The 21,303-nt window shown below is 37.6% G+C and overlaps 1 protein-coding gene across 3 annotated transcripts in view; it reads right to left on the bottom strand.

The window, feature by feature from the left end:
* The window catches only part of phf2 (PHD finger protein 2), a 35,944-nt gene extending 16,715 nt beyond the window's left edge, over nucleotides 1-19,229 (bottom strand). For all 3 annotated transcript variants that reach the window (XM_053316075.1, XM_053316076.1, XM_053316078.1), the window contains exons 1-9: nucleotides 19,074-19,229; nucleotides 5,710-5,795; nucleotides 4,935-5,049; nucleotides 4,411-4,571; nucleotides 2,464-2,605; nucleotides 2,145-2,331; nucleotides 1,734-1,896; nucleotides 599-686; nucleotides 182-288 (exon numbers count right to left, since the gene is read on the bottom strand). In XM_053316075.1, coding sequence (XP_053172050.1) covers nucleotides 182-288; nucleotides 599-686; nucleotides 1,734-1,896; nucleotides 2,145-2,331; nucleotides 2,464-2,605; nucleotides 4,411-4,571; nucleotides 4,935-5,049; nucleotides 5,710-5,795; nucleotides 19,074-19,171 — 1,147 coding nt within the window. In that variant the 5' untranslated portion in view covers nucleotides 19,172-19,229. The remainder of the gene's footprint in view (nucleotides 1-181; nucleotides 289-598; nucleotides 687-1,733; nucleotides 1,897-2,144; nucleotides 2,332-2,463; nucleotides 2,606-4,410; nucleotides 4,572-4,934; nucleotides 5,050-5,709; nucleotides 5,796-19,073) is intronic.
* Nucleotides 19,230-21,303: the final 2,074 nt, after the last annotated feature.

The raw sequence follows: 21,303 nt of genomic DNA, 5'->3' as shown, positions 1-21,303 counted from the left end.
AGCAGACATACACTGCGGAGGAAAACGCGCACGAGGCACTTCTGACGCTGTTTGTGTGTTCTCCGCTTTCATGCTGTTCTTCTGGAGAAAACGGGCCTAGTTAAATGAGGATGTAAGTTTATACAGAAATACCACATATTACAATCTATAAATACTTCAGACTAATTTAAGGGGTTTTCACCTTTGAATCGCTCGAGGAGATGTCGTCCCACATACCAGCACGCCGTCTCGAAGTTGGGGAAGGGGGTGAGAGATTTGACCTTTAGCCGCTTCTCGATTTCGTACGCTCTGTGGAGAATAAACCAAGCTGCTTTCAGCTAAACATTGTCATGCGTTGCCAACAGGTTCACTGCAACAAAACGGTGCGATTCACAAAGGTATTTCCAAATGTCAAGAATTCATAAACAGATGGAATTTGGGAGTTAGAAATCCTAAATGAGGAACGTAGTGGAAACTGCTATGAGAGAACAGCTTTGCTAAATCTCCATGAATGTCTGCAGGACACGTGCAATTAAAACAAATAGATAATTACCAAACACAGCGATGCCAAGGTTAGCATAAAGGATAAATGTGTGTGTAATTAGACAAGTGTCCAAACCTCATCTGCATTTCCACACTCAGGTTGTGGACGAAGTGTCCGGAGAACGCCAGGCAGTCGACTGGAGTCAGTATTGCATTGATCCAACCTGAAGAGACAACCACATGTTAACCAAGGACAGCATATATCATCACTAATAACTAAAGACTTGTGTTCATTATTCAATATTTGCAATGGAAACTACAAAAATGACCACCTGTCCTAATCGTATCTCCTTATTTACATTTGTTTTGTTACATCTAACAAATTCTAAAGATGCTATTTACGTTAGCACACATGTCGAAGTTTTACGGAATGTTCGAGCGTCCGAACGCCGGATTAATCGTTGAGTGATCCCAATAAGGTTGTGATTTGGAGTCGACGTGCATCTGTCTTCATCAATGCTATTTTCCAATGGTCTTTGCGCTGACATGTACAGTACATGTGTGTTTGTAGTGATTACGCTCCCTCTAATGTTCTGCCATCACACATTATTATAACTGCTGACTTCATGCTGCCCACGTTTTCTTCATTATCCATGAAAATAAGCAAATCACACCATGAAAATACAAACTGGAAAAAAAATTAGGAAGGAACATCACAAAAAAGTTGAAGAGTTGTGAAATGTTTCAGTTGCTTGAACCCTGATTATTGTCTTAAATGTATTAGATTTAAAGTCACGGAATAATATCTGTCAGTCTTTTTTAAAACGATTAATACTTTGGAACAGCATGTCAGAAAATACAGATAATACACATCACTGTTTTTCAGACATACCTTGTTTTACCCAAATGAAAACTTAGACATTTTTTTTACAGTGATATAAAAAAAAGCAGCATTGTCAGGTTTGAAAGGCTAGATTGGGAAAACGTTCAATCATGAATGTTAGTTTAACGTCATTTTTCTGTCATTCGACTGATTGTATCATTGACTGATCTTTCCAGCATGAAATGTAACATCTCCTTCAACTGAAATGTGTTTTTTCAATCATTTCAAACACATGTGGTATCTTATGGAAACTCTACTAGAACTTGAAGCTTTCAGGTTTTTTTTGCCCTGCCACACTTCGGTCACACGTGTTTGACATAATAGACCCATCTTTTCGTCTTAGATCACGTTTGAGGTATCTCCATGATGACAGCGGTGCAGCTCTGACCTGATGGGATGAACAGACTCTGGCCTTGCTTCAGAGTGCATTTGTAACACTTGTCCACCTGGTCGGCGAAGAACATCTCGCTGTGATTGGACGATGACCTCCAGCGCTCGTACAGAGACAGGTTGGCAGAGGTTGGCTTGATGAGGAAGAAGATCTTTTCTCCCTGCGAATACAAAGGCAATCAGATTTTCTGGCACCATCACCACATGAGAGATTGGAGTGTAATGTATTCCACATTTCCTCTTGAGGACCCTTGAAAGATTCAGAATACAAGCTTCCAAAAGCAAATGAGCGCAGTATAAACTGATTTCTCATCCTATCAGGGGCACACCACACTGACTGGCTGATACAATATTTTTATTACAGACATTTCTGGCCCAATATAATGTTCTAACCAGAAGTGTGACAGACCTTTAGGACGTGGTACCAGACGGAGGCGCCACCGCACTCAATGTGAAAGTCTGTATAGCTGTCTTTGACACAGATGAGACAGTATTTGGTGACTTTTGGCTTGCCGAGCAGAGCGTCATCAGGCCAGTAGTTTTCTACCCAAGACAACCGCCGCACAATCTGGGGACTCTCCACAATACTGTTCATCCTGTCCCAGAAAAACAGAAAAAGAAATGAGCACCGTGGATTTTCCAGACTGGCAGCTTTAACAGCCAAAATCTCTCTCTGTCTTTTTTTTTTTTTTTTTTAAATAAAAGTACATTTCAGACAGAGTGCGTACCTTGCGTCGGAGAATTCCAGGTTGATGACGTTTAACACTTTCTTTCTGTTTGTGCTGTAGTAATAATCGACAAACTCTTTGAGCTTCATCTTGCTGTTAGTCTGTTTGGTGACGTCGACCACGTCCACGCCGACGTCAGGACCTGAGATGACCACAGAGGACACAGAGGACATGATAAAACCAGCTGAAGACAAACTAAACCACCTACAAGCAAAAACATTTTCTTTAGACAGGAAACTGTTAAACAACACATAAAATATGCCTGTTGCAATATACAGCTGGTCTCATCACAGAGCAGCAGGTCACAGGGGAAATATAGAACAGATGCGCCCCCTATTGAAATTCATACACGAACACACAGTATCTCTGAGATTCTTTGAAGGAGACAATGAAAATGTATTACACACACATTAAACACAGTACACACTTAGGAATGTGTATACACACTGCATACATATTACTAGCAGTGACCTGTTTGTATTTAACAAAAGTTATTCAATCATTTTCATATGTATGTGTTGTTCCCTTATGTTATTATTTCAACACTGCACAATGTACCTTAGAGGTGCTTTATAGATGAAGATATATTCATATAGTTAGGAATCATAATAGTATAGTAGTAGCATTAGGATGATAGTGATAGTAGTAGTTGCACTTGAGTACAGTGGAGCTACAAGCATTCACATCCTTTACTGAGGTAAATGTAGTAATACCACACTAAAATACTGCATTACATGTAGAGGATCTTATTTTGAAAAGTCAATAGTTACTACAGCTGGAAAATAAATGTAGTAGAGTACAAAGCATAATAAAGTGACATGGAAATATGAAATACATAAAGTCACTCAAGTGCACAGTGTACAGTGTTTTTTGAAGGACTTGGATACTTTCACCACAGCTGGAATTCAGTAATATATATAGTAAAGATTTAATGTAGTAATATAGTACTTTATAGTTACAGAAACAGTACTATTAGTGTTATTAGTAGTTGTACTAGTACTACTACTACTAGTACTACTAGTACTACTGAATCAATAATGAAAATAATTGTTAATCAAAGCCTAAATTCTACTAACAGTAACAGTGGTAGTTACAGCGGTAATTGTAGTAGCGGTAGTGATAGTATTAATGAAAGTAGTGCAACAGTAGGACAGCAGTAGCACTGGTACTATAATAGTATAGGTATAATAGTAGCAGTAGTATTGGTGAAGAATTAGTTGTATTTGTAATAGTAGTATAGGAGAAGTGACAGCACCGGTTATTACAGCAGTAATAGTGCAATTAGCAGCAGTAGTGGCTGTAGTTATGGAAACAGTTGCAGTAGTAGTAATTATAGTGGCAGTAGTAGTAATTATAGTGGTAGTAGTAGTAATTATAGTGGCAGTAGTAGTAGTAGTGTAAGAAAGTGTTAATAGTGGTTTGGGTAATATTAATAGTAACAGCAGTAATAGTGCTATTAGCAGCAGTAGTGTGTGTTGTTATGGAAACAGTTGAAGTAGTAGTAATTATAGTGGTGGTAGTAGTAGTGTGTTAGTAGTGGTCTCAGTAGTAGAAGTAGTTATAGGGTTAGGGTTAGGGTTAGTGGTCATAGTTGCATTCACTAAAATAATTCCACTATTATTAATAGTAACAGCAGTAATAGTAGTAGTGATGCTAGTACTGGTTGTAGAAGCAGTAGTTGTAGTACTCCACTAACAAAACAAGGAGTATTCAGAGTATTATTAGGGGTAGTGGTTATAAGAGTAGTTGTAGCAGTATTAGCAGTAGTCCTCATATTAATAAAAGCAATAGTAGCAGTTATATAAGTCATTTATACAACCTTATAACAATGGATGCAGTGCCAGTAGTAGTAGTAACCCTTGTATGAATCACAGTTATAATACAGCAGTACTACTAGATATTACAGTAATATTAACAGTAGTGACACAGTAACATCACAGTCCTTACCGACGTAGTTCTCCACATCACTGATGTAGAAGGTGGGGGCCGGCATGGACATACCCAGACCGTCTTTCTTCTGCACCATGATGGGCTCGTTGAAGCCGTTCTCCTCCAGGTATTCCATGGACAGCTGACTGCCGCTGAGCTTAACCACCACATCATCCGCACTGTGATAAATGAAAAGCAATTAACTGGCTTTACATAGAATGAGGAAATGACATGAGTGTTGATTGTCGTGCCAATAAAACTATCTGTGATCCAATCTGGAAAAGTTATTAAACAGTGCCCCCTAGTGGAATTATTCAAATGTAAAGGAATATACATATTCAAGAGTCCTTAATGAAATTCCATGTGACAAAATCAATGTGAATAATTTGATTATAACTTCATTTAGTAGATGTGATCCATATTAGATTGTGTTTTAATTATATGGCAGATTTTACTCTCACCACATTATTACCCAATTTATGTGTTAATAGTAAGGGTTACAGTTCAATGAGTTGTATAAAAGTAGTAAAATGGGTGTTTACCTTGGAAATGTCCTACTGCGAAGCTCCTTTATAAAAACTTGACTGCCATTCTGAACAGCTTTGATATCTGTGCTTTGCCCCATATCATGTTTGCTCCAGTTCTTTTTCTTTTTCACTGAAGAGCAGAAAAAAAAGGGAGGAAACACAGTTAACACTTAGAAAACCAACAATTAGAAAACACAGACGTTCCCCACACTGCAAGGAAGTACTTTAACACATCATTTCATCTTGTATTCAGACTTAAAATCAGGATTTCTTAGACAGTTCTATCTCTCTGGAAAACTTTGTATCAGGACACAGAAGTTGACTTTTTTGACCATTTTTTACATTTGAGAGCTGTGAACACACCATATACTAATTTCTTCTTGGTAAACTTTTCCTAATGTCACCTGAATATACAAAATTGGAAATAAAATACATCTTTTTTTGTGTGTGGTTGCAGCTAATGCACATTTTTATATATGCAAATGCCCAATTTTGTCAATTACAAAAGTCAAAAATCACCATTCAAACATGTTCTCTATAAAATGTTCTCCTGGACCATAATATAATGATTGCCAATGTCTTTTTTTTTTTTTTTTTTTACCATAAATAAATAGAACACACTGCATTTGCTCTCTGACAGCTTCATTAAGGATTAATCAAGCATTTATTAATGACTGATGGGGAATTTATGAATGTGAATTGGTGTAGAGACTAAATGTGAGTCAGCATATGAACAGCATGTAGAAGGTGTAAGTGATATTACAAAGGTCAGCGTTAGGTCACTACTTACATGTGGACTTTCCGTGGGTCTTCTCGCAGTTTGGACAGTGATATATATCGATATCTGGAGCATCATCTTCATCCACCTCAACACAGCTGAAACAACACAACAACAATGTTTAATGTACAGGAATGCTTGAAACTTTGACTGAGATTCATCATGAGTCTGAATGACATCATGTCTGCTTTTATTTTGGTCAGTTAACTGCAATATCGTAATAACGCTCTATACAAGCCAGTCACGGTGGATGACGAACAACAGGTACAACCACACTATGACCATCTTTTATTCATGAGGCCTTTCTTGTATACTTCAATGTGTGTGTATTGAATGGTCAGCAGTTCCTCAGGTCCAGTTTGGCGCCTCAGGAGGATCCTGCCTGCCATGTACAGCATCTTGCACCCTTAATATTTTGTCTCAGGTACATGTTTAAACCCTCGCAGGTCTTCTGGGTAGTGGTTTCCCATCAGTCATACAAGTTTAAGTTGCTTTCAGCCAGACTCCATTCATAGATCCCAGGTTTTTAAGGGGACTTGGATGTGGGTCAGTGTTGTTCCCGCCACAACATGCTATTAAGTGTTTTCCATGTTTTTCAGGTACTGCTGCTCCATTCTGCTGACACATAATCAGACTAAGATTATTTGGGCTCTAATGAAGCATAGACCACATACCGAGCTGGTGAGCCACCCTGAATCACAGCAGGGGAAATTCATTCACCGCAGCAGCTCTATCTATGAATTAAATTCTCTACATGATTAAAAAACAGCGTCTGTCTTGAAGATAAAATCTACAACCAAGCATAGACTGGTGCAATTTAAAAGTTTGTCAATGTAGTGTGCAAAAAAACACTGGAACTGGTCCTTTAAAATGATTCACAGTCCATACTAAGAGACGGCTAAAGGGCATACAGTACAGAACAAAGGGACAGTGGAGGACAGCACAAGACGTACAACAGACAGCAGACTATAAATACCAGTCCACACACTCAGACTTTATAATGCTGCTGCTGTGAAAAGAAGTGCTGGTTGAATTAACACACTTTGTATCTTTCACGCTGTAATGATTTCTACAATTCACAATCTGTAACAACAAAAAAGAAACATGAAAAAAAAAGTTCAGCCGCTGTTTATTTCTCAAATGTTTGTGTGACTTGAATGTGCTATTGAGCAATGTCTCCTTTTGTATATCAGCAGAGAGGACAAAGAGAAAGAGACACGTGAATGATTCAGGTGGTGATGTAAAAAAAAAAGCAAAACAATGAAAAAAAAAAAAAAACCCCAGCTGTGAACATGTGATAAGAACACAAAAACAATCAAGCAGACTGATGTGAAAACAATGCGTGTGCCTTGTTGGACACGCTGACAGTGAACGCTTAGCTCGTCCCACTCTTTCAAACTGCAGCTGTCATGCTTTCCTGCACAAGCAAATTCCTCCCATTTGGAGCCGCTGCTTCCAAACTCAATGAACTGGGAGTTTCCCAGAATGTTTTATTTTTTTCCCCCTAGGGAACTCCACCACGGCAGCGTTACTACACAACCAACTTGCTTTCACTGAAGGCAAACACAAGAGTGGGTGGGGGTGTGTGTGTGCGGACATAGTGGAAATGCCTGTTGATGACATCCTTCACTCAGTGGCTCCTAAAATCCGTATGAAACATGTAATGTGAAGACAGACGCAGATGTTCAGACTTTCTTATTGAAAGATGTTTGTTTTATTAGAGAATGAATGAAGAATTTGAAGGTAGCAGAACCTGTGTTAAAGTTAAGATTGAATTGTGTTCTACCATTAAATGTCACAGTACAGAGTTAAGACTTAAGTCACCAATTTAAGAGTTAATTAGTCTTATTTATAATACTAGTCTTAATTATAGTCTTAATTATAGAATACTCAGGATTAGGGCTGGGCTTCATCGAAACCGACATTTAGAATCTCTGATCGACTAATCTTGCTCATGTCAATTAATGGTGGTGTTCACTGTTGCCATGACAGTAAAGGTTGCATATCTTTAAGGGATTTGAAAACTTGTCTCCAGTGATCATTTGAATCCAAACCATGATCTTTACATAGTTCTAATCAAGTCAACTAGACATTAACCACAGCAGCACACCTTAAAACATCATTATTATCACTCCCTAAAGATCCTCATGTGCCAAAATATCACAAGATATTGTGTTCATCAAGGGTGGAGATAATCGTTCATTAATCGTAATCGAGGTTAAAAGTTCATTTAATTGTGATTTAAATGTTTGCCATAATCGTCCAGCCCTACTGAGGATTATACAAACATTTCAGACTTCACATTAATTCTGCTAACACATTTCTGTTTGAGACTAAACACACAACATCAGATCTGATTACTTTAACTCTATCCTCTCTACATTGTTGTCTTCAAAACTGATCCTATGAGTATACAAAGTCTTTTTTTAACCTGTGCAGAGTCTAAACCCTGACCACATCTGAGTTCTTTCACCTTGTAATGAGATGCGGTGCAACGTCTTCTTTGAGCAGTTGTGAAACTGACTTGGACCTGTGCAGGGTGCAGGAGAAATGACTACTCCTCTGCAGAGACTGATAAATCATCATGCAACAATTTATGTCATAGCACATAGAACTGTAAGCTATGTCTATCTCTGAATGTACAAGGTTGGTCATACAGTCTTTAACACAGTTTAGTGATGTGTAGATGCAGTTCACTGGAAGACTATCACCGCCACATTCAAATAAATCTAATTCAAACAAATGAGTAGTAACATAATAATCTGTTCACATTAATTCAACTGCACCCACATAGAATAAACACTCATTATTTCGCCTCCACTACTGTACTTGACTGACAAGCTCAATTTTTTTTTTTCATTCACAATTTTTGGCTCTATGGTGTTGAATCCAAAATACTCAGACATTATTTTAAAATTGATTAGATGAGAAGACAGGCAGCTTGTTCAATAAACTGAAAATGATTCATTTAAACTGATTATTATAATTTTCCTCCAATCATTTGTAACACAGGGAATGTCATCAGGGTCATCCTAGCTTGGGTTTCAACACCACACATTTTTAATAGACAACCTGTTACAGCCTGGGGGGCGTCTCACTTAGCTTGCCAGCACAAGACACGAGTCAGTTGCATTATGGGAAGTGTAGGATCCAGCAGGTTTGGAGCTTGACCATTACTAAAGGATATCTCAGCCTCTTCTGCTTTTCTGTTATCTGTTGTGCATACATCTACTGTATGTAACTATGATGTTATCTGATACCCCTGGTTTATTACATAACATACCTCTACTGGCAACACATAACAGTATATATTCATGTACAGTTGATTCTATTTTCATACACAACACAGTCCAGCACCTCGCTGTACTATAACTCCTGCTTGTCCACAGTTAACTACCCAATGAATCACAGATGCTTAATCTAACCTTTCTTCCTAGATTAAAGCGCTTAGAAAATAATGCTAATCAATTATATAATTCAGTCCCAGGTTTTTTGCTTTCTGGTCAAACTGAGCAAGGAGTTAAGAATTAATACTGATAAATAATAAATGCAATGAAATATGACTGAGTATAAACATCACCAAACAAATATTTGACTCTGTGTGATACCAACTGTGTAAATAGGGAAAACATGCCTTGACCAAGCGAGTAGAGCATAATATCCTCAATTACAACCACAGATGTAAAAACAGACAGTGTTTTGGCTTCAGAAGGCTTGCGTGCAACCGCATACAGTATCTGTGGATCAGTTCATCTGTGTTCATTATAACACACTATAACACTAAAAATAACATGGACAGAGGTACAAAAACAACAATGATACTATATGGAAGACTGTAGAAGGACTGCTACGATACAAGTGAGGAGGGTCAAGGTGTGGGGTTTTTGGTAGCCTTGGTAACTTGACTACTAGTACTGTAAACATTAACTAGCCTATTAATTACCCTGAAACTTTTGTGTTCTTTAACCACAAATAATACTGCGTTATTAATAGTTTCATGTTGACAATGTGCAATGTAAAAGCGGTCATGAAATCACAAAGAGCTATCGCCAGCTCACTTCCCATTATATCTATAGAGCGTGTTAGTGTCTTTTTATCTCACTGTTGTACCTCACCAGCTTCAATGCCGATAGTTGTAGGAAGCTCTCTTTCAGCAAATAAAGCTCTGAAAAACCCACTCTACACTACCTGCCTAGCAACAACAGCAGACGTTAGCGACTAGCTGGTGAACGATAGCTAAAGAGTCCGATATTTTCTCTGCTGTTGAGACAAAAACAGAGGTAACAGGGAATTATACATCCTGCTGAATGTGCAAACAGCCAACGCTTTGCTAACACATTAGTCATATTAACTGTACAAGGTCATAATTATATTAAATGTGTGTGATTTTTTAGCTTATTATGGAGTTCTGACCAAAAATAGCCAAACAAAAAGACCTATAATTGTAGCTTTAAGGTGTTACACAATCCAATACTATAACTGTAATTTAAATGTAATCCTCAGGGCTCAGTAAAGACTGGTAGCTACCTCTACAAAATGCAAACATTACCTGTGTCAAGATTTTGAATGCCACATATTACTAGATAGACTTTCTTTTGCTGCTAGCCCATCAATCAAACAATAGTGTGCAATAGCTCAAACAGCAAAACAGTTAGCACAGTTAGCTTGCGAGTGCCAATGCCAGCTCAGCAACTTCCATGATCACACCTTAATATTTGGTTAAATGTAATATATATGTTAGTCCTGTCTTAGGTTCATAGCATTTCGAAATGAGTACATATTAAATATAAAATCCCTACAGCAAAGTATCTGGGTTGTGCTAGCAGTTGTGCTAGCAAATAGCTAATTAACTAGCTAGCATGCAAAGACACTTAGCAGTAATATATAACAACTTGTTACCTTGTACACATCAGGTAATGTCAGCTATTGTGCATCAATAGTTAGTTAGTAATAGAACAATACTGCCCCAACATAAAATCTATCAGACGTGTCAGAGAATGCATTTGTTGCTAGTCATAAACAGCAGATACATTAGACATGTCTATGCTAACCAGCATCAATACCGTTGAGGCAGCTGACAAATGTGAAATTTTGTCATTGCTGGTAGGTAGAGCTGACCTGAATGCTTCAAAGAATCAATCGTTACCATGGTAATTGATGGCAAAATCAGTATTCAAATGCTTTTTTCCCCCTAACCCCTCCAAAAATAAGAATTAGCCTGCTTAATAAGGATTAGCTTACTGAAATAATAACCCAACATGAATCAATATGACTCACTATTCATCAGTTCTTCTGATATAAAACTTTCAGAAAACGTATCTACCAATTTATCTATTTAATACTAACTCTTATCTACCTGTGAATCCTTGTGCACCCAATGCAACACCACAGCATTGGGATAGTTTGGAACGATGTCCAAAAGTCAAGTTTCTGCTATAACCCCTAAAAAGATGAGATATGTAAGTTTGTCAATTCACCTGAAAATGTAGCTTCTCAGTTGTACAAACCCACATTTTTTTTCAATTATAGCTGATGTGGACATGACTTGCTAACAAACTATGTTAACATCATCAAGCATGGCAAACTGTCATCTGTTATTTTGACGTGTCATCCACATCAACTACCGGCAACTCACAAAAAACACTTGACTCAATGATGAAGAAGCCCATTACAAATAACAGGAAGCAAATCATAGTCTCATTCATCGCTATAGACATGAGGCCTATCAATATTGTGAAAGGAAAGGATTTCAACGGTTAATGAAAACACTGGAGCCAGGATACACTGTGCCTTCATGAGAAAATAGAAGGTTAAAACTGACATGAGTGAGAAACGGAGCTCCTCTTTTCCATGGATAACGATGGAGAGGCATCTAGCATTGATGCTGACTGTCACTGCAAAGAGGAACTAGAGGACAAAAACGATATGCAGGCCATTATCCACAGATGGCTGCAGTAGCATTTTCTTTACATTCCTTCCACTTGAAGCCCTTCAGAGCACATTTTTTTGAGAGCTGGATTTAATGTAAGCAAATTGGGAAACTCCCTGTTGCCAAAGACCGTGGACATCCTGGTCTTTCTTTCACACAACCTAAAGCACTAATATGCCTATACCAGTCAAAGGTCCAGGTATGCTAGTTTGCGTTAAGGCTTAGACGACAGGCACAATTTTAATTAATTGTTTTTCGCTTTGATTGAATATGGTTGTTTATGTAGTTTGATCAATGCATACTGAAAGTGAAGTGACAGCTGTATTTATTGCTAGACCTTTCTTTTTATTCATGTTAATCCTGAGGCAACAGAAGCAATGTCGTTAATTATTTAGGACTTCATGTAAAGGTCTACAGTGACAAAGGCCTTATTTCTGTTTTCTTTCCACGAGCAACCGATTTCACTTTGAAGGCGTTTCCGAATCCAATTTAATTCAATTAAAAGGAAATACTTTGAAGTCCAATTTTGCCTTTGTCTCTCAATAGCATAATAATTAATTACACTAACGGCCTAATGATTGCATAATAACAAAGATGCAATTATTCAACAATAACAGCAAATTTGAAGAAAGTTGCCTATATATGAGCTATTTAGTTTTTATGGTTTAAGGCAGCAATTTATGTAATTATTGCACATTGGCTGCACATTACCCCCCCTCCTTCGTCTGGAGCTAATCCACTGCTTTGTGGACTTCAAGTCAAGACAGATTCATAAGTGACAAACAGGAACAACCAAAAGGAGAGATACAATGTGTAGTTGATTTAGTATGCCAGCATGTTATTTATATTATGGATAGGATTACATGTAATCTCCTAATTACATGTGGTTGTGCAAACTATTTATGTTTCTTCACTCAGTGTCTATGCCAAATGTTGCCTTATGTGTGCTGTTTGTATTTTATACAAATACAAATCTGTGTACACTGTCTATATGTGGCCAGGATATTCCATAGATGTGAATCACTGACTGGAAACAAATAGAAATTGGTGAGAAATGGCTTTGTAGATATATTACATCTAGAATCAAGTACAGCATAAAGCTTTTTGCAACAGGAAGTGTCTCTGTGGGACGACGTTGTACCACGATAATCTTCGATATGATCGACCAAATTAATATAAATGTGTGAGATAAAATAAATGTGCATGTCAGTTTGTTTTTTTTATATTTTTAGAAATGGATGCTGTGCCCAGTGATTGTGATCATTCAAGGCCAATAAAAAGTGTTACATCATCCTTAACAATAACAACAAGTGTCCAATGAGTACCAGAAGTGAAAGTGAAAACGTCATGTTTTCTCTCCTTGACACACATCTGCATTTATAGCCGGCAAAGTATTAATAGTTCCTCTTGGAGATATCAACGTGTTGTGGATTTGGCTTGTTCAAGGTTGAAGATTTGTGACTCCATATTGACTTGTGCTTAGTAATACATAAATAATGGTGATGTAAAAGGGGTTATTGTTTTAGTTTCAGTTTAATTAATAAAAATCAAAGAATTTATAGGGGTTTGTTTTTTATTAAAAACACTCTTGCACACTTGAGTCGTCTTTGTGACAGATGCATTGGTGAAAAAGCCATGTACTAAAAAGAGAAAGGAGCACCCACACTGTATTCAGTTATAACATTTAGATCAAACACCCTTTTCAGTTATATGCCTCTTCATTGAGCAAGTGTATGAGTCTCTCATGCTCTTATTAAAAATGGGTGAAATTAGATTTTTCTTAATTTAACATCTTACAGCAGTAACGTTTGGCTGCATGGGAATAACATTAAGGAAAATAAATATGAGATAAAAACCAATTTAAATCTATCTGCTTCTTTTAAAATATTAGGGTATACTCCAGTAAAAATCAGTGAAACACTGTAAACGACTCTTCTATTTGAGCCAATTCAATGAGTCTGTCACAGCTCTTTATTCATCTTTCAAGTTTTATTTTGGTCTGTCCCTGGCAGTTATTGTTGTCTTTTTGAATAGTACTGCAAAGGAAGTAGGATTTCACAAAGAGTAAGTGGGCCTGCAAGAGAAAACTGCTGGAGTTTTAATAATATATTGATATTTAAGAAGTAGTTGGAGGTGTGTGACGGAATTTTGTTTCATGGGTACCCTCACTGTTTGGTCGACCAGGGTACCTGCTCTAAAAACGATTGTGTTAATGTATTGAACAAAATGAGAGTGAGGGAGTTTTGTCTTCTAGTGATGAAAGAATGAAAAATACTTGGTAGTTTAGACAGGAGAAAGCATCAGAATTCTGACCTAATCCAGGCTGCAGTATACAGCCTATAGGACTGCAGTGACAGCCTAACACAGGTCAAAGTGGATGACATGTTAAATAATTCCTGTGACTCTCTTGTCCTATTGCTGGTGGATAAGCCAAATCCACAATGCAATGATGGCATCTAATAGTGACAAACCCACAGACAATATTCATCCAACTCTACAGAGCTTTTTGGCCTTTTTTAGCTCATTGCTTTGCATTGCTTTGGTTATATGACACATTTGTCACTGTCCACTATTTTGACGTCACTTGTGTTAGAATCACAATTGCGACTGCATTTCTAAATTACAAGAGCCAACAATAGTTGCAGTATGTGTTTTCCCTAATCAGCCATAGGAAGCAGCAATGAGCCTATTCCACTGAAGAAGATGCTGCACTACAAAACAAACTTGGACAATGGTACTTACAATGGACTTTGACAATGGAGACTGTCTCTTACACAGTCGATGAGACAATCCCAATGTTTCTGCTAGGGACCTAAGCAGACATAAAATAAATGTAAATAATGAAATTCTGCTAGTCTGCTGGTTAGAAACACACCTTCAATAGGATTGCAATCTTGTTTGTGTCTGCTGAAGATGTAACTCATCTCTTTGCTATCACATTTGGCCACAACAGCTTTAAGCAGTGAAAACACAGAGAGTTAAAGTGCTGAGGTCACTTCTGTGCTAGCTTCTGGTCTACTAGCTTCTGTAACTCAAAGTAATAAAGTACTTAAGCTCACTGGGGGTTTTTTTCATCTCTCTTTCTAAAAAGGCGGAACAAGTTCCTGTGGTTTATTACTCATCATATAAGTCACCATCATCTACAACAGCACTTGGTATTAGAAGTTGAAACTTCATAACAAAGTTAATCAATGAGAAACTACAGCTAATATAAGGTTTTTCCAGCATGCACATTATACTGTAAGTCATCATTGCTGTCTCTCCGTTTCCTGTGGTAGTTTTTCTAATGTCCTCTTTCCAAATTTTTAACTGCAATTTTCTGCTGTCACGCATTTATTTATAGTTCATTCAGTGTAGCATAGCAGGTAGAGCAGAATAAAAGGTCTGGAGTCAATCAAATATTAGTAGACAAAGTTGCAGTCTACTATGTCTGAATACATACAAGTAAAGTAGTAAATACACTTTGAGACATATTCAACTGTTTGAAAGTGTACTTAGACATGATATGACATTACCTGGTGGGAAGGGCAAATTCTTCTATCCTTTTTTTCAACAATAAGTGACAGTGAATGCAGCCTAACACAAAGCAGACTGCTGTAGGGCATGTAAGATATTTAGACGAAATACAGTGGAAAGACCTGCTTTCACTCCTGGGATGGGTTACTGAATGTTGTTAGAAAAGCTCAAAAGACAGAAAGACTGATTTAAAAAGGAACACATCACTCTTGACTGACCACTAGTTCCTTTTGATCGAGTTGATTCAGTTGAAGTAAAGATTTGTATCTTTCAGTACAGTAAATACTTGCTATGTAGTAGATAATCGTGTCATTTTCTAATTCAGCCTAGCTTAATACTGAAAAGCAAGAAGAAAGCTACATTACTACTACTAGCTACATTATTATTATTACAAGTTATAAGTATAATCATAAATACAATATTCTCTCTCCTTGTAGCATTAGTTTGGTCTCCACCTGTGATAAAACTATCTCTCTTTAGCTGCTATCTATTTGACTTCCTTCACTAGCTAGCTTAGCCCCATACTGAATGTTGTGCTGGGCTGCTAGCATACAGTAAATATAGCATGTTTGCTGAAAACAGCTGCTAGCCTCTATAGAAGCGGTCTACACCTCTGAGAAAACATTGTGTCTTTAGATGCTATATAGCTTAGCTATATGTCAGCTAATTGCTTATTCAGTTTAGCCTAGCTTAAAACTGAAAAGCAGGAATAAACTACTAGCTGCATTACTATTATTATTATTATAAGTTTTATATAAGTATTATTGTGAGTCCAATATTCACTCTCCTTTTAGCTTGGGTTTGGATTCTACCTCTGAGAAAACAATTATGTATTTAGCTACTTCATGTTTGACTTCCTTCACCAGCTAGCTTAGCCCCTAACTGATGCGTTAGCATACAGTAAATATAGCATGTTTGCTGAAAACAGCTGCTGGCCTCTATAGAAGAGGGTTGTCAGATATATGTAGTTATTATATGTTGTGTCTTTATCACTTTATATCATTAAAAGAATACAATTGGTTTATGAAACAGTCTGTCGTTGGTTGTATCAGAGAGCCACTCTCATAATTCCCCTCAGGGAGAGGGGGCTAAGAGAGTGACAGCAGCTCATCTGGCAAAAAATGACTCATAAACATGAACATATCCTCTGTGTTACACTACGAGAATAGAAATGTAATTGATAACTTATCCACACAATAAACAGTGGGCCTGTTCATCACTTCAAAGTGTTGTCACTGACACAAGTCTGATCTGCTCATATCGGCCAAATGATGTTTAACTGCCAATTTTATTCATCTAGTAAGTTTATAAGATGTTACGATGTCATATTCATTAGAATTTAGATGAGCTTTGTGTTTACATCATTATCTTCTGTAGATTTATGGAGTCGTGTAAGAGATGTGCTGTCATCTATTAGAGGAAAAACTTCAGCTTTCATTATGGGGCAAAATATTTTAGACGGTTCACATACCATTATTTGCCCACTACTATTCAGCCATGTTGGACCTTGTTCATTCAAACATTGGAAAACAGAAATGTACAGTAAAAACAAGATATTGTGGTTTTAGGAAAAGTTAGCGTTTGAACTATTTCCTCTATCAACAACAGCTGGGCACAATAACTGCAGGCGGCGTCTCAGAAGCCCTTTCCTGCACGCTCGAACAAGGCCAAGGTGACTCTTGGATTGTGCTGGTGACTATAGCCTGTTAGCTATCATGTTGTGAGATACAAGTAAAAGTGTAGTTTTTCAGTTATGACACAGCTGGGTGAGGTGTTTCCCCCCCTCTCTGTTTTTATAGACACATGTGAGAACTATCTAACACAGAAAGTGATACCAGTGACTCTCAATGACAGCAAATCATCATATTTCCCTAAATATCTGTGTTTTACTTTACAGCTAGTTAATCTAATCATATACATGCCCACTGTGGTTCCATACAACACACCAAATATTCACCTGGTACTTTTATGGCTTGACAATTTAATTTCTAGCAATTACTTCCTCTTGCCACCTGAGTGTGTATTACAGATAATTGTGTACAATAAAGTGCCACCTCCTAGACAAATATACCTCCAGCTCATAACAGCTGAGGATAGCTGATCTCAGGTACATCACACCATATGAATGATAACCCTCATGTTTGTTCATGTTGCCACTATGACACATTGTAAATGATCATTATTAAGCTAACATAATATAGGACTACCAGTACCACAACACACTGTGAGATGTCTATTTCTGTATTAAATATGACAGATATTGGTCCTATAAGAACATAATATAATGTTGGTGCAGCTATAATAATGCTGGTATTTATCCACAATTTCTTCATCAGCTCATTTTGACGTCAAATTTCACACCGAGTCTCACTTAACTTGCTCCTATGGGATTTGTAATTTAATTTAAATCACCCAATAAATCCTTTTATGGTGGTCCAGCTCAGGACCCTGAATGATTGGATTTTATTATAAGCAGGGACTTATGAGCAAATCCACTTTAACATACATTTGTTTATACAACACAGTGTCTCAGTTTTTTTAAAAAGGGAGCATAAATCTTTTTGAATTTACTGTATGTCACATAAGGAGGATCAAGCTGATGTTAGAGAGCAAGAGAGGTCATTCTATATATACTGAAGCTAGAGCGTGACTAGAGGTCATGGCTTATCCCCCCACCCTTAGCATTTAATTCAGCACTACATAATGTGATGAGGCTCCATACAAGCCAGGCAGCCAGGGGAGGGGGGGGTAAGCATTAAAGGGTTAACGTTCAGGCGCGTAAATACTGTTGGCTGCTCAGAAGGGCTTGTTCTCCAAAACGAAACACGATTAACAAAAATGATCTGTCCTCAAAAACCAGACATCCAGAGTGTGCGGCCGAACAGCGTGAAACATGCCAAAGACAACTCTCCACAACAGCAGGGAAATATTAACATGAAGATTAAACAGGAGGGAAATATAACGTGATGATGATGATGATGATAACAAGGAGGGAAATATAACGCGATGATAACAACAGGATAGACAAGTAACATGATGATAAAAGGAGGGAAATGTAACGAGATGATAACAGGAAATATAAGGTGATGATAACAGGAGGGGAAATGTAACATGATGATAACGGGGATTTGGTGGAGATCATTACGGCTTATGTACGGCGGGGGAAAGTGATGAGAGCCGGTGGACGATAACGTCTACGTTTAATCCCAGTTGAACAAAACAGCCATTAGCTAGCCGTAACAGCTCCATGTACGATACGACAGCAGCTCACTGAATGGTAATAACTGTATTCTTTCCCCCCCTGCTAAAGCTTAAGGACATCCAGCACGGGCTATTGTCAGCCATAGCTGCTGCTGCCTGGCAGGAAGGCTGAGCGGGGCTGAGCTCAGACTCGGGGTCGTGATTTTCAACCGCGCCGTGTAAAAAAAAAAGAAACACCCGGTGAAAGCTACGAGAACGGTTACAACGCCAAGACATTTATTGACAATATAGGTAAAATAACAGCCACACAGCGACTAAGAAGAAGGGAGAATAAGAGAGAAATGAGCGGCGAGTGTGCCGAGGCTTCCCCCCGCTGCCGCCGTTCATTTCAGCGGTAAGCGGGTTAGTTTGAGGCTATGCGGGATGTTAAATGACCGTTCAGTACAAGTCATTGACGAAGCCCGCACCGAAATCACTCCACAAACATGTTTAAAAAGAAGATTGGGTTTTAGTGTTATTCGCGAAAAAATGTCACAACCCCGGTCCGGCTATATTTAACTCCGCCTTCTTCTTCTTCTCCGAGCGGCCTCTCTTCAGATGTAGACGGGCGACGGAGAGCCACAAAGCTGTCAAACGCACCGAGACCTCGCCATTTTTGTTTGTTTTCCACAGATGCAAAAACCCCGCCACAAAAAAAACACACACACCACGGTGAACAATGTGGCCTTACCTGCCGTGGAACCAGTCCTTGCAAGCATCGCACTCGATCATAAACTGGGTCACGTCGTAAGGTAATCTGCAGATGCAATATACTGGTACAGTCGCCATGTTCAATTCACAACTACGTCGGGATAGACTGGGGGGGCTGCAGGAGGAACAACGTCCTGCAAACAATATGCTCCAATATGATCTTCCCCAAGAAAAAAAAAAGCCAGGGGCAGTCCCGCCGGACACATGAACCTAAACGCACATCTCCATCACACCGCGGCCGCGCTGGCGTTCATACAGGGGTTGCTGGAAACGATGGAGGCTCGTCGTAGCAGGCTTTCCTGAAATGCATTATTATTATTATTACTATGTGCATGCCCCCTGGTGACTGTACGGCACCCAGCCGCTCATGTTAGCACCACCAGAAACATGAAGCCTCGATGTCGCTGCGAATATATATATATATAAATAAATAAAAAAGAGCGAGCAAATAAATAAATAAACACATAAATAAATAATAAAACTAATACATAAATATAATAAAAAAATAAAGTATTAAAAAAACAAATATATAACAAATACATAAAATAAATATTGAACAATTACATAAATAAATTAACAACATACACAAATAATTACATATAAATAAATACACGAATATATAATTTGAAAAAAAGATAAATAAATAAACGTGAAAGTTACGTCACAGAGCAGGATTTAAATGAGCTGAGCTCAAATCAGATGAATGAATGTCAGTGTTACAGCCATCACATTTGACTGCAATAGACTCCATCCAACACCAATAGCTTTATATTGTCAGCCTCACACTGCCTATTATTATTATTATTACTATTATTATTATCTTATGGAAAATGAAATACAAACTATTTACCAGTGCACATGTAATTTCTAAGCTATTACGTGATTCGTAACAGTCATAATTAATTATATGTAAGCAAATTAATCACGATTTTAACAATACAACATAATATAGTACAATACCATAGTATATTACCAGGCATGACATAGCATTATTTATTACATTAAGAGGCAATTACTTCCAATATTTAATTAGAGAAGCAATTAATTTGTGTCAAATATGACAAGATAGTCTTGTGTGTGTAGTGGGTTTTAATCATCTTCTTATGGAGGCAGGCAGGGTCTTTGATACCACTGTGGGAGCAGCTCATAGACATTGAGGGGCTTATTTTACCATTATATACATGTACATTTTGTACTGTTTGTGTGCAGGAAAAAAAGTGAATCAAAAATGTACATCAAGTGGATCTAGATTTGCCACTAGGAGACCATAGAGAACCTGGCAGTGAAGCTTGAAAACACCTTTTATGATGTAGGGAGCTAAAACATACATCAAATATGATGAATCTAAAATTTAAAGAATAAAAACAAGACTTTTTTTTAAAGTCCGGTCAAAACTGTCTTAGGTGGGAAAGGTCTTGCTGGGGAGTATGTTTAAAACCCTGGCTACAGCCTTGTATAGGTGACTGAGTATTATTCATGAATGAAAACTGATCTGTCACATCTCTACCGTCACAATTCACAAACAGGCTTTGGTCTTTAAATACCTCTAGATTTCAAAAGATCCTTCTGCATGACTGCATTCATTTACAGATTCATTAACATTATTACACAATAACACAGCAGAAATAATTGAACAGAGTTTTCAATCAGAAAATTAATTAGTTGAAGAAAACCTGTGGCTAGACTGGAGGAATGTCCTAGCAATATTAAACACTGATATGTGGACAGTTTATTCATATATATAGTGATGCACTGGTAATTCATGTCATTTTGAGATTAAGCTAATTAATTTATGCTTTGTCCCTATCATACATACAATATGTTTGATGCTGAACTGTACTGCATTGTCATGTCCCATAAATTAAAATCACCTTTACATAAAAATGACATTTAATTTTCAGAAATGATTTTTCCAAAATAAATATCATTTAATTAGTCTAATGTTACAGAATACTGTGTAAATGAATGTGTGTAAAGATTTATATCAAGCATGGAAGTTAATTCTTGTCTTTGGTAGTAGTTGCTTGACAATACAATTCTAACTGAAGATCCACTTAGTAGCTTTCCCTGAGCTTTCAACCATATCACAGTCTGCATCAGTTTTGTGATGCTGGTGGATGATCACATGCAAAATGAGCAGCCATTATTTTATCTGTAGCACCTTTTTTTCCCCAGCAGATCCATCTCAATGGCAACAGAGCAAACTCAAT

This window comes from Scomber japonicus, chromosome 3 (genome assembly GCF_027409825.1).
Source record: "Scomber japonicus isolate fScoJap1 chromosome 3, fScoJap1.pri, whole genome shotgun sequence".
NCBI lineage: Eukaryota > Metazoa > Chordata > Actinopteri > Scombriformes > Scombridae > Scomber > Scomber japonicus.
Note: the sequence above shows the minus strand (reverse complement) of the source record. Positions and strands in the feature narration are given on the sequence as shown.